The following is a 14,447-nucleotide window of genomic DNA, read 5'->3' as shown; positions in this document are numbered from 1 at the left end:
CCCCCCCCCCCGCGTCCCCTTCAGGACAATTAAATATAATGAAATACCCCTCAACACCACCATCGCCCTTGTTAGCCGCGTGTGTGAAATAAAGGACACTGTCAGGTTAAAAGTCGTATTCTCTCCTTTCGTTAACGTTCATAATATTCCTTATTAGCATCACTGGTTATCTGAGAAATCATCACAAAGGACAGAATTTGAGGAGCTTAACTATTCACCCACTCGTTGATGGTTCATGTATCTTGGTCAGTGAAACTGGACTGGCTCCTTTAACCTCCAACTTCCTGGGTGTGAGCATAGTGGTGCAGTAGCAGGACAACACACAGGAATTTTTGCGTTCAAGCAGATGTTTTCATTGACTTTTTTAAAATTAACAGTTTTGTAAGGGTTGTGATTTAAAATAGAAGTTAAATGGTAGGCTTAAACTACCTCATTTATGTCCCTCTAAATAGATCATCATTTGTGAAATGATGGTGTATAAGAGAAAACTGAATGAATGGCGCCGTTAGGGCAGATGGGAAATTTGCACTTCATTTTTCTGCTTGCTACAAAAAACAAAGAAAAGGCTTGGTATCTTCGATAAATAAGTTGCTCCACGGTGAGCTCACCACCAGTGATCCCAGGGCAGTTCAGGGGCAGAATTTTAAGTTAGTTTTGAATAACCTCCTTTCCTCTGTGGGTCTTAAAAACAGTGCCCTGTTTTTATCCTTATACAGAGGGAGGATCACCATACCGTAAGACTTCTGAGGAAAGTAAAAAAAGGGTAAATAGGGTATTCTGGGATTTTCCGCTTTCATTTCCAAAAAGAAGCACATTTTGTGCAATGTGAAAGAGGCATGCTGATTTAAGTGCAGTAGAGGAAACAGGAGAAAGTTAAATGATTGGAGGGTAGGGGAGAGGCGTCGATGCTAATTTGAGTTTTTTCATTATCTGCCTTGAGTTAAATTCTCTGAGTGCTTTTTTCCTGGATTTTGATCCCATGAGATTCAGTGCAGTCTGTCACAGACTCACCGGTCATGTCCACTCTTGGCCAGTATGATCCCTGGAGGGAACCCCCTTCAGTCTGACAGCCCTTCTCAGGGGTCCACTCTCTCTCCCATCACCTCATTAAAGCAGTAACACCCAGGGAAACTGAGTCCCACCCCCTGGGGGAATTCTGCACCAAAAAATTAAAAATTCACACAATATTTTAAAATTCTACATATTTTATTAAAATAACACAATATAATCATGCCAGTTTCAGTTATTTTGGTAATTTATTTGTGACTTCCCCCTTTTTTCAGCTCTCTGTGATGACTTTCCCTTTTTTTCCTATATGAAATGTAAGCTGCTGCTTGCTGAAAGCCTTCACTCCATTCTTTACTTTATCACCTCATCCCCAATTTCATCACTTGCTGCTGTGAAAATAGCTTTTTTTTCCTTATGTGCGCTTTGTCCTTCACCTACCCCATGCTTTGGGCATTCTCACTTCTCGTTGTAATCAATGTACATCAATCTCCCTCCCTTATCTACTTTAATAAAAACACATTAAAAACAAAAAAATATTTGACAGAGCATTCGTACTTCAGGGTCCATATGCTGCTGTGTTGTTGTGCTTTGTGTCCATCATCCCTTTTTAGACTCTAAGCTCGCTTATTACTTGTTTGTCGCTACACCAATTGAATAGAACCAAGAACACTGGCAGACTCAGTGCTTTTAAATATACCCTCTGAAAAGCAATTTTAGATCCTTATGGACAAAAGAGAAAAGTGAGAGACATCACTACCAAGCTTTATAAATCTTAATAATTCCCTCCACTCTCACAGTCACTGAGGGTATGTCTACACTGCAATTGCACACCCACAGCTGGCCCATGCCAGCTCCTTCGGGCTCACAGGGCTTGGGCTAAGGGGCCGTTTGATTGCAGCGTAGACATTTGGGCTTGGGCTGCAGCCCGAGCTCTGGGACCCTCTCAGTTCACAGGGTTCTAGAGCCCCGACTCCAGTCCAGGCCTGAACACCACAACAATTACACAGCTCCTTAGCCCGAGTCAGTTGGCATTGGCCAGCTGTGGGTGTCTAACTGCAGTGTAGACATATCCTTAGTCCCTTCTCACCTTTAAATCTCAATTTAAAGCACTTCCTATTGCTTTGGCACATAACTGACAATTTGTAAAGGATTTTATGGTATGACATAAATATTTAAAAGTGTGCCTTGTATTACTCCTCATGTTCTCTCCCATGCAGTTATTTTACTGTCTCTGCTTCCTACTCCTACTGAGTCTTGCCTGGGGCAACCTATGGCACGCGTGCCGAAGGCGGCAGGCGAGCTGATTTTCAGTGGCACTCACACTGCCCGGATCCTGGCCATTGGTCCGGGGGGCTCTGCATTTTAATTTAATTTTAAATGAAGCTTCTTAAAAATTTTAAAAACCTTATTTACTTTGCATACAACAATAGTTTAGTTATATATTATAGACTTATAGAGAGAGACCTTCTAAAAACGTTAAAATGTATTACTGGCACATGAAACCTTAAATCGGAGTGAATAAATGAAGACTCAGCACAGCACTTCTGAAAGGTTGCCGACCCCTGGGCTAGAAGCATGACAGTTTCTTTTCTGTAAATGAATACACGTGTGGTAATTGAGCATGAGTGTATGTCTGGTGCAAATGAAGTTGCAGTGGGTGTGTGCACTGTAATGGGCCGGACAGACAAGTGCAGTAGGATTACTGTGGTAGAAGGGACCTTGGTTAATATTTCATCTTAAATGTTCACTGAACACTTGAACCATTTATAATCAACTGAGGGTTCAGGATTTGAACGGAAACATTGCTCCTTCACTGCCACATGTTGAACAAGAAAAGGAAGACATGTTGTTATGCATCCAGGGAGGGATTGGTCGATGGATAAAGGGAGCAGTTTATTCCAGCAGGGTCAACCTTGTGCTTGGTCTCGGGGTGGGGGAGGAGGAGGTTGCCATTATTATTAATTGAACCTCTTTGTTTCTCACCATTCTCTTCTTCCTCCTCCTCCCCCCGCAGCTGGGACACCATGATGGATAACCGCTTTGCTACAGCTCTAGTAATTGCCTGTGTGCTCTGCCTCATCTCCACCATTTATATGGCAGCCTCAATCGGTACAGATTTCTGGTATGAGTACCATAGCCCAGTCGGAAATGCCAGCGAACTTAGCAGGAGTATTTTGGAGGAATTCATCAGTATGGATGCAGATGAGAAGACTTATACAGATGCACTGTTCCGGTGCAATGGCACAGTTGGATTGTGGCGGAGATGTATCACTGTTCCCAAAAACTCGCACTGGTACAGCCCACCAGGTAAATTAGTTCATCCTCCAAATAGCATTTTCCTCCACCTTCCCTGTTCCTTCCTGCCTTGAGCTGCAATTTAAGGGTTGGATATCAAACAATATTTCCTCAAAATGGATCTATGTCACCTCTCTTTTCCAAAAAGCTTCTCTGGTTATTAAACAGTTAGGGCAAATATAACATTTTAAAGATGCAAAAGGAAGGCCTTATGCAGCTGCTAGTGAGTGTTTAGAGAACCAGGATTTGATATGTTAAGGTCTTGTCTACACTTACAGCTACAGCGGCTTAGTTGCATTGATGCTACCTATGCCGACGGGAGAGCTTCTCTCATCAGTGTAGGTATTCCACCTCCCTCAGAGGCAGTAGCTATGTCAATGGGAGAATATCTCCTATCAGCATTGTGCTGTCTACAGCGGGGAATGTGTATTTTCCTCACCCATGAGTGATGCAGTTATACCAACATAAGTGGTAGTGTAGACCAAGCCTCAGTTTCATCTTAAAGTGAGTCCAGTGTAATTTGTTTTTTTCTGCACTTTGTTTTCCGAGAGAAATACCATTTATTGTTTTCCCCACTTTTTTAGAGGAAACAGAGTGGTGGAAAAGGTGTGAGCATTTTCTCACAATTCCTAAATGAAAATGTTTGAATATGCTTAAATTGTATGTTCCTGAAATTTTCCATTTAGAGACTGTTTTTCTGAAAAATGAAAAATTGTCACAACATTTTCCCATGGAATCATTTTCTGTGAAACCCCATTTTTAATGAAGGATCTTTCTGATGAAAATTTCAACCAGCTCAACTCAAAAGCAGCTTTTAGAACTTCAAAGTGGCAATGGACAAATTTTAACTGGGAACAAATACTATGAAATATTTAAAAACTTGTTTTAAAATAACAGCAATAGAAGTGTTTAAAAAGTGTACTTGCCTTCCATGAAATGTTTAACAAGGCAGTGAGCTCTTCAAATGGAGCTAAACACAGCTGCTTTGTTTGGATGTCTAATTTAAAGAATGGAGAGCACTGACCATACAATATTTGGGTGTCTCGCATCACACTAGCTCTAGATTGCCTGGAGGTGCTGCGTATTTTAATTTTATGTCAGACATTGAAATAAATGCACAATACATTTATTTTAATGGAATATCAGTATAAAGAAAAAGTTATGGTTGCATAGTTAAGCACTCACTTTAATAATTTGGTAAGCACTCACGCATATTAGATATTTTACTTTCAACTACCACAACAACCTTCCTGAGGTGTCATGTAAGGGATGGGGCAGCTGGCTATGAAGCTAGCTTGACACAAAACTTGAGTGACCTATATATGCCAGCACAATTTTTCAATATTCCTCTCTGATGTCATACTTAATCTATAGTAAATGCAGCTTACTATTGTTACTCCTAGTAATGAGACTCATTAAAATGAGTCAGGGTATGACGGAGTTGTTTATCCCTCTGACAAGAGGACATTGAAATGAGAGTGGTGAACTGTGAAGGAGTTATGGTATTTATTGCTTTGGCTGTAAATGTGTGATGTGAATTGATCCAGGAAGCGGTGGGATAAGGGGGAGTGGCTAATCTCTATACAGATTAACTATTTTTAGGGTGAGAACAGTTCTCGGAAGTAAAGGGATTTCTCATATAAAAAGAACAGCAGATACTGGATGGGAGCAGGATTGTCAAATGAAAATAAGGAATAAAACTAATAGTGGTTATTGCATTTCTTCCCCCGTCCTTCCCCTTCCAGAAACTGATATGGTCAGAAGCTGCATCAGTTTTTCCCTCTCTGATCAATTTGCGGAGAAGTACGTGGAGCCTGGAAACCACAATAGTGGTAGTGACCTGAACCGGACCTGTAAGTGCTTTTCACCTCTGGCAGGTAGATGTGCGGGATGAAGGAGGCTGGGAAGGAAAAGAAAAGAAGACATTTCACTTCCAGATTCAATCATTAGAGTTACTTCTCTCCTTATTCTCTCACTATTTTGGTCTGCCCACCTCAGCTAATGCTTCATATAATAACCCTGGGTATTACTTATGACTTTAAGACAAGGGTAGGTGATTTGTTTGTTTGCTGTAGGAAAGGATTTATTCAGAGAACAGTGTTGTGGGAAAACTCAGTAAGTGAACACACTTTCAAGTTCCTCCCTCTCTCTTCACAGCAGGCAGTGGTCCTTACTAGCTCAGGTTGAAAGTCCCTGATGGCATAGTGTATGGGAATGAACATAGATGGGCAGGGAGAATGTCGGACACTGGCATGTTTTTAACATACCTATGGATGGATGTCTGTCTCTCTCTCTCACACATATACACAGATCTTTGGCGTTTGCAGTTCCTCCTGCCTTTCGTCAGCCTAGGGCTAATGTGCTTTGGGGCTTTGATTGGCCTTTGTGCTTGTGCCTGTCGAAGCCTCTACCCTGCCATTGCCATAGGAGTCCTACATTTCCTTGCAGGTGGGTCCTGTTATGTGCTCCAGTCCTTTCCCTCTCCTAGCAGTGTGACTTCCCTGACTGTGTCAGCCAGGGCATCTGTACTGTAAGCTGATTGTTCTTTACTATTTATTCCATAGGTCTGTGTACGCTGGGCTCAGTCAGCTGCTATGTAGCTGGGATTGAGCTGCTCCACAAGAAGCTGCACCCACCTGATGATGTGCAGGGTGAATTTGGATGGTCCTTCTGCCTGGCTTGTGTATCTGCTCCTTTACAGTTTATGGCAGCTGCTCTCTTCATCTGGGCAGCCCGCACCAACAGGAAAGAATTCACGCTCTTGAAAGCGTACCGTGTAGCATAAATAGGACACTTCATTCATGGCCAGTTACTGCTTCACAGTATTTTGTTTCAATATTATAGGCCTTTTCCCATTCGTACCCCATCCTTCTTTTGGTCAGGTATCTGATCCTGCACTGCATGCTTCTTGCCGGTTGAGTTTCAGTGGTCTGCAGGTTTTGAAGACAAAGGCCTCTGGACCAAATTACCAAACTTGAACAGCTTTCTCTTGCCAGAAGTCTGCAGAATTTTAACAGACTCTTATTATATAATTTAAAAAAAAAAAAAACTTGTTTGTGGAAATAGTCTTAAGAGCTCATCCCCCTTTTTATTATACTACCCTAACTGGACACTCGCAGCTAAATCTGATCTGAAAAAACAGGAGAGGCATTGTGGGGCAGAGGATGAACAGGGGAAGAAACGAGGGAGATGCAGGAGAAGAATGAGAGAACTGCAGGGTGTGAATAATAGAGAATTGGGCACTACATGTTATGAGATCCCAGCAGGTGATGCACCCTAAGAGCACCAAGCAAACATGGATGTACAGAATTGTGTATAGAAATGTTATAGCTACATCTGTGTTGTTACCTAGTTTGTTTCTTTCTCTTACTCTCATTAGTTTCTCCTCTCAGCCTCTTCTGATCAGGCTGATGTAATTGGGGCAGTCAGCTGTAGCTTTTGCGCCTGCTGTAAAATAGGGCCCCTCCCTTACTGTGTTGAAGAGACAGGCCTCATGCAAGGTTTGGATTTAATTTGGTTAACGTGTTTGTGTGTGTGTATATAAATAAATCTAACTTTTTTTTTTTTAAAGCTTGCTTATTTTTCAATGTAGCACACAACAGGTTTTTAAAAAATGTGCTGCTTGTTTCCCATCTTGCCCCACACCTGTTTAAAACACAAAATTGTTGAGCCTTTACTCTGGTTTATCTATCACAGTTGTTGTGAATTTGATTGAAAAAGGAAATGGCCTGAGCCAGATTAATACAATCTTGTCTGGTCACTGTTGTTCACAGTGCTCAAGTATGGGAGAGAGATGACCAGTTTTCATACAAAGCCTTTTTCTCTTTGAGGAAAGAGAGTGGAGTTTGGTGGGGTTTTTTTTTTTTAAATCACTTAATTTTAAGGGTGCATGGTCATCTTCACATCTTTGAGTTAGAGGTGGAAAAACCTTAGTTCCCAGTTAGCTCATCCTATATAGAAATCTGCCCTTCAGCTGCTCAGAGTCTGTCCAGCCTTTGTTGTATGGCTTGGGGGGAAACAAACCCAATATTCAGAGAGTAAATAATTCTGTTCCCAGTTGGTTAACAAGTTTTAACTCCCCTTCCTTGCTTGCTGCTGGTTCGATAAAAGAAACATCTGATTGAAAGTGAATTGAGTTGTAACAACTTTCTGAACAAGAGTACCCATCAGGATTGCATTTGCCGACTCAGCGAACCACACTGAACCTGAGTCTCCTCTCTCACCTGTGTAAATCTACAGTAATTCCATTTCAATAGAGTTGCTTTGGATTTACACTGGTGTATTTGATAACGGCAGAATTTAGTTCCTGTCCCTTTGTTGGGCAGACAGAATCTTTCTGTTACTCTGATAGCAACTGTCAAAGCATGAAGAGATGAAGTTATTTTGTGTTCATTAGAAGAAAGCACTTCAGCAGAAGAAAGTGTAGTAGTATTTAAACATGCTTACACTGATACATCCTGCTGCTTAAAACTGGCATGTGCTGAGCAGCAGTGTGTGTCAGCTAAACATTGCAGTGCCTCTCCACCCTTTTGGAATTAATCATTTGAAAGATTTTACACAGTTGTCTCTACTCAAACCAAATTACTGTGTAAAGGGATAAATTTAAAAAAATGACAGTTGGAAGGATATGCTGATCATATGCAATACCTTATACTGTGGTGCACCAATATCAAACCAACTGCTAAGGAGTACCTGTATCTAATTGTGTGTACTTCAGCATCTATACTTCTATCCAGGGATACCATACACCCAGCATGAGTGTTCACCATGGAGTTGAGAAATGGACAGAGCAGACTTTGGAATTCTAAGCTAAGGATAGTATCAATTTCCAAAGCCTTTTGCAGTAATGATGTTAACACCTAGTACTCACAGGGCTTCATGGGTGCTAATAGAACAGCCATTATGGGATATTGAACTAAAAATCTGTGATATAGTCACTGTTAGTGAGGTGTTGTAAAGTTGGTGCTCTGATCTTAGTGCCTGTGGGGGTGATTATTTATCATCAGTGAGGGATCTTTACAAAATGAAAGGAGGTAGATATGTCTATGATACCAGAAAGCCACAATCAGCCTGAAGCCAACAGCTGAAATGTCAGCTGCTGCATAAAAGAATTTAGCACTAGGTTGTTTGGTAGTTCCTTTCCCTCTGTTTCTCAAAGGTCTAGAATGGGGATGCCTCCTTCCTTCCCAAAATGTCTCAGCAGAGCCAATATCTACTCCAAAAGAGCACTGCATTCTTCTGTGCAGAGCTAAGAGTAACCAGAGAGTTTCTAGTTGCTAGTTCATGACCTGATCTGTTCCCCCCCTGCCCTGACATGTTAGTTCCCTTGGTGGGAACTTTTCTCTGATTGTTTCCTTCTCCTTTCCTCTTAAGAGCTAAGGCATTTGAACCCTCAGTGGGACATTTGTCTGCTTGGGTCAGAAGGAAGGAGGTGCTGCTATTTTCCCCCCTTGAAAAGGCAGAGAAACTGCTGTTGCCTAGAAGTCTCTGCCAAGTTCTTTCTATGCTGTTACTTAATAAATGGATGGTACTGTAGCTCTCAGCTTTCCTGCATCAGTTCTGGGGTAATGCAGTTTACAGGCAAGCTATCTTTTTTGTTTCAACCAGATGATTCTCAAGGTTCTGGATCCTTGATTCTTTTCAGCCTAAACCATAGGACCCCTCTCTCTCTTTGGAGCCAGACACCGTTTTTTTCCCCCCTGAAGTGTAAATCTGTAGATGTTTCTCAAATGCTGAAGCACTCTTTTTGGACACTGTAATGGGGGTTGTCCACCCCCGACGACTTGAATGGGTAAATTAGGCCAATTAACCTATAAGCTGGACCTGGAGGAAAGCCAAGGAGTGCTAAGGCCTAATTGGCTGAGGAAGTCCAGCTGTGGGAGGAGCTGGGCCAGATTTATAAAGCCAGGAATGTGGCAACAGAAAAGGGCTGCAGGGAAGTAGTCTGCAGTCAGTCCTGGGAGAAGGGAGGTGTGGCTGGGGCTACAGAGGCCAGGTAACCTATGGTTAATTCCTAGGAGACGAGTTTGGGCTGCAAACCCAGAGGAGTGGGGTAAGCCAGAAGGTATAGAAGCAGCTCAGGCGAGGGCAGCAAGGTTCAGGAGGGAACAGATGACTGCTGATTAGAGTGTACCTGACCTGGAACCCTGAGCAGAGGGCGGGCCTGGATTCTGCTACCAGCCACTGACGGAGTGGCACCTGGGGCAGTGAATGGTAAGGTTGCCTGAGACTGCTGGCAAGAAGAGACTTTGACTCACCCCTGGAAAGGGAAACATAGCAACCTGACCGGAGGCCTGAGTTATAAAGAGGAGGCTGCAGTTCCTGGGACTAGAGAGGAGAAGAGGTGGAGTGCCGGATGGGGTGCTGGCCTGGCAGAGCTAATCCCCAGAACCACCACAAGGCAGTGCCATCCACCAATCAGTAGAGCCCTCCGTCACACACTCATTACTAGGGCCCTACCAAAGTCACGGACCATTTTGCTCAATTTCAGTCATAGCATTTTAAAAATTGTAAATTTTGTTATCTTTTTAAATCTGAAATTTCAGTGTTATAATTTTAGGGGTCCTGACCCAAAAAGGTGTTATGGGGGGGTTGCAAGGTTATCGTTGGGAAGTTGCTGCCACCTTTACTTCTGTATTGCCGCTAGTGGTGGCGCTGCCTGCAGAGTTGAGCAGCTGGAGAGTGGCAGCTGCTGGCTGGGAGCCCAGCTCTGAAAGCAGGGCCGCCGCCACCACCAGCAGCACAGAAGTAAGGATGGCATGAGATGGTATTGCCACTCTTACTTCTGCCCTGCTACCTGCAAAGCTAGGCCTTCAGTCAGCAATCGCCACTGTCCAGCTGCCCAACTGTGAAGATAGCAGCGCAGAATTAAGGGTGGTATGGTATGCTATTGCCACCCTTACTTCTGCACTGCTACTGGCAGGGCACTGCCTTCAGAGCTGGGTGTCAGGCCAACAGCCACCGCTCTCAGGCCGCCCCGCTCTAAAGTCAGTGCAGAAGTAAGAGTGGCAATGCCATGATCCCCCAAAATAACCTTGTGACCCCCCCACCGCCCCTGCAACTCCCTTTTGGGTCAGGACCCTTAATTTGAGAAACGCTGGTCTCCCCTGTGAAATCTATATAGTATAGGGTTAAAAGCACACAAGACCAGATTTCATGGTCTATGATGCGTTTTTCATGGCTGTGAAGTTGGTAGGGCCCTACTCATTACAGTACATATAAAGAGTCCTAAAACCCTGATTTTTTTTATATCTACATAAACTCAGTGCTTTTTTAAAAAATCAAAAAAACAACAACCTCAACAATGAAATTAATAAATCCTGAAAAACAGAAGCTCTAATTCTGTTGCAGGCTCAGAGCCTAAATAAGTAACACACAGATGCTGAAATGTGAAAAAGAGATGATATAACTGGAGGAAAAGATAAGGTGGGTAAGTAAAAAGGCAGGCTCTAAAATATCTCTGGGCCTGATCACATGAGATGTGGAGCACTCTTGATTCCTGTTGACTTCACATGATAGAGCCTAGAGCACGGGTCGGCAACCTTTCAGAAGTGCTGTGCCGAATCTTCATTTATGCACTCTGACTTAAGGTTTCGCGTGCCAGTAATATATCTTAGCGTTTTTAGAAGGTCTCTTTCTATACGTCTATAATATATAACTAAACTATTATTGTGTGTAAAGTAAATAAGGCTTTTAAAATGTTTAAGAAGCTTCATTTAAAATTAAATTAAAATGCAGAGCCCCCCAGACCGGTGGCCAGGACCTGGGCAATGTAAGTGCCACTGAAAATCAGCTCGCGTGCTGCCTTTGGCACCTGTGCCATAGGTTGCCTACCCCTGATCTAGAGAAAGATGAAAAAAATAGAAGCTGTGGAATGGGGGAGAAACTGCTTAATTATATCACTAAAGCACAGGCCAAGAGGAGTGGAATTCTGATGATACTTTAAGATAGCTGGAGACACTTAAACAGAATGAAGGCAAAGGAGAGAAAGTAGCCCTGAGGTATTCAGCTGTATGTTCAGAGGCCAAGTTGTTTGAATAGAGGAATCCTAGTGTTTGTTTGAGACCAAGCTGACTATGAGTACTCCAACCCTTAGCATAGTGGGTAGCTAACTTAGTAAATTCAGTCACAAGTACCTTGCAGAGTTCCATACCCCCAGTGTTTTTCTGTTACAAAATATCTTGTCAGCCGTCTCTTTCCCACTTTGAACTTCAGTGTCCAGAAAGTGGGGACCTGCTAATTCTCTTCTAAGCTTAATTCCTAGCTTAGATCTTATCATGCTGCCACCAACCCAAAATATAGTGTTTGGATACACTCTCTGTCCCCCAAAACCTTTCCTGGGGAACCCGAGACCCAAATCCCCTGGGTCTCAAAACAAAGGGAAATAAACCATTCCCCCCTCCTTTCTTCCTCCCAGATTCTCCCCTCCCTGGGTTCCACTGGGAGATCACTGTGATTCAGACTCCTTGAATCTTAAAACAGAGAGGAAATTCACCTTCCCCCTCTTCTCTCCCCCTCTCAGACTCTCCCTAAGAGAGAGACACTGATCCTAACACAGAGAGAAATTAACCTTCCCCTCCCCCTTCTCTCCTTTCCCCCACCAATCCCTGATCTTACACAAGAATAAAAAAAAAAAAATCAATCAGGTTCTTAAAAAGAAAAGCTTTTAATTAAAGAAAGAAAAAAGTGAAAATTATCTCTGTAAACTCAAGATGGAAAAATGTTAGAGTCTTTCAGCTTCACCTGGACCAGAGGGCTTTCCCCTCCCAGCCTAAGTATACAAGTTACAGCAAACAGTTAAAATACACATTTGCAATAAAGAAAACAAACAAATACCTAATCCGCCTGCTATCTAGTACTTACAGTATTGAATAGAAGAGACTTTTTCAGAAAGATTGGAGAGCATGTTTGGTCCTTCTCAGACCCCAGAGAGAACAAAAAACAGGACAAAAAGCACAAAACAAAGACTTCCCTCCACCAAGATTTGAAAGTATCTTGTCTCCCGATTGGTCTTTTGGTCAGGTGTCAGCCAGGTTCACTGAGCTTGTTAACCCTTTACAGGTAAAAGAGACATTAACCCTTAACTATCTGTTTATGACATATCTTCTTCTCAATTGCTAACTCTTTGAACACTTGGCTTCTTTTCCTGTCAGCACAGGGAAACTATTAGGAATACAGAATTGCAAGGGGTTAGCAAAGACCTGCACAGAGCAGGGAAGTGGTTAAAATAGACAGCAGCATTTAAAAGCAATGTTTCCCCTTCAGTGAAATAAACATAAGGAGGAACACTCAGTGCTGCAGGTGAGAATTAATCTTTATTAATGCAGTCATGCAGAAATTCCCCATCAATGTTACAGGAGAGAGTGCCAAAAACACCCAGCACAGAAGAATCTGTAGATCGCAGATCATTCACAAAAATCTAGAGACCAAGAACATAAAATCGTTCAAATGAGGATGAGGAGGAGGATTTATGAGACAGGATCAAACAACGTGGAAATTGTGGGGAGATGAGGGTATAGTGTCCATTTTTGTGTTGTTTTATTGGTTAACACATAAAATCTTGAGAACAAACTCTGTTCCAGTCTTTGAGTCTTCTCTACCATTTCTTCATTATTTATCTGTGGAAATAATGGAGAGAAACCAAATGTATTTAAGATTCAGTAAAAAATAGTGGAACTATTCCTTGGGAAAATTTATGGGAATTACCAGCTGAATGTCAGCTTCCAAGCACACGCTTACAGTCTTTTGTTGTCAGTGTAAAGAAATCATTCTTAAAAGGGAAGCTCATCTTCTAATCTACCACTGAAAGTGTTAATCATATGACCAAATTGGAAAAAATAAGGCACTGCACCTTAATTGGTAATATTAGATTAACCAGTATAGATATGATCATTCATACCCTTTTAAGAAATTAGTATTAGAACAGGGGTAGGCAACCTATGGCACGTGTCCTGAAGGTGGCACGTGAGCTGATTTCAGTGACACTCACACTGCCCAGGTCCTGACCACCGGTCCGGGGAGCTCTGCATTTTAATTTAATTTTAAATGAAGCTTCTTAAACATTTTACAAACCTTATTTACTTTACATACAACAATAGTTTAATTATATATTATAAACTTCTAGAAAGAGACCTTCTAAAATGTATTACTCTCAATGGGGTCCATACCCCAAATAAATCCATTTTACTCTGTATAAAGCTTATACAGGGTAAACTCATAAATTATTCGCCCTCTAGAACATTGAAAGAGAGGTGTGAACAGCTGTTTGCTCCTCCAGGTATTAATACATACTCTGGGTTAATTAATAAATAAAAAGTGATTTTATTAAATATAAAAAGTAGGATTTAAGTGGTTCCAAGTAGTAACAGACAAAACAAAGGGAATTACCAAGCAAAATAAAATAAAACACAGAAGTCTAAGTCTAATGCAGTAAGAAAATTGAATACAGATAAAATCTCACCCTCAGAGATGTTTCAGTAAGCTTCTATCACAGACTGGACACATTCCTAATCTGGGCCTAGTCCTGTCCCTTGGTGCACCCCTTGTTCCAGCTCAGATGGTACCTGGGGCATTTCTCATGACTGCAGCCCCCTTTGTTCTGTTCCACCCCCTAATATATCTTTTGCATGAGGTGGGAATCCTTTGTCCCTTTCTGGATTCCCACCCCCTCCTTCTAAATGGAAAAGCACCAGGTTAAAGATGGATTCCAGTTCAGGTGACATGATCACATGTCACTGTAAGACTTCATTACCCACTTGCCACCACACAGGTATACAGGAAGATTTACAAGTAAACAGCCATTTACAACCAATTGTCCTGGTTAGAACACAAGAATGTAACCTAAGAACATAGGAACTACTGTTCTGGTCAGACCAAAAGTCCATCTAGCCCAGTATCCTGTCTACTGACAGTGGCCAATGCCAGGTGCCCCAGAGGGAGTGAACCTAACATGTAATGATCAAGTGATCTCTCTCCTGCCATCCATCTCCACCCTCACAAACAGAGTCTAGGGACACCATTCCTTACCCATCATGGCTAATAGTCATTAATGGACTTAACCTCCATGAATTTATCCAGTTCTCTTTTAAACACTGTTTTAGTCCTAGCCTTCACAACCTCCTCAGGTAAGGAGTTCCACAAGTTGA

At 42.2% G+C, this 14,447-nt stretch overlaps 1 protein-coding gene across 3 annotated transcripts in view; it reads left to right on the top strand.

The window, feature by feature from the left end:
• CLDND1 (claudin domain containing 1) overlaps positions 1 to 6,867 on the top strand; it is a 7,417-nt gene extending 550 nt beyond the window's left edge. For 2 of the 3 annotated variants that reach the window (XM_075072164.1, XM_032780252.2), the window contains exons 2-5: positions 3,023 to 3,315; positions 5,049 to 5,156; positions 5,614 to 5,751; positions 5,868 to 6,867. In XM_075072164.1, the coding sequence (XP_074928265.1) occupies positions 3,033 to 3,315; positions 5,049 to 5,156; positions 5,614 to 5,751; positions 5,868 to 6,088 (750 nt within the window). In that variant the 5' untranslated portion in view covers positions 3,023 to 3,032 and the 3' untranslated portion in view covers positions 6,089 to 6,867. The remainder of the gene's footprint in view (positions 1 to 3,022; positions 3,316 to 5,048; positions 5,157 to 5,613; positions 5,752 to 5,867) is intronic. The other variant, XM_032780253.2, reaches the window with a different exon arrangement.
• The last annotated feature ends 7,580 nt before the right edge of the window (positions 6,868 to 14,447 follow it).

The sequence above is a fragment of the Chelonoidis abingdonii genome, chromosome 1 (genome assembly GCF_003597395.2).
Source record: "Chelonoidis abingdonii isolate Lonesome George chromosome 1, CheloAbing_2.0, whole genome shotgun sequence".
NCBI classification, from domain to species: domain Eukaryota; kingdom Metazoa; phylum Chordata; order Testudines; family Testudinidae; genus Chelonoidis; species Chelonoidis abingdonii.
Note: the sequence above shows the minus strand (reverse complement) of the source record. Positions and strands in the feature narration are given on the sequence as shown.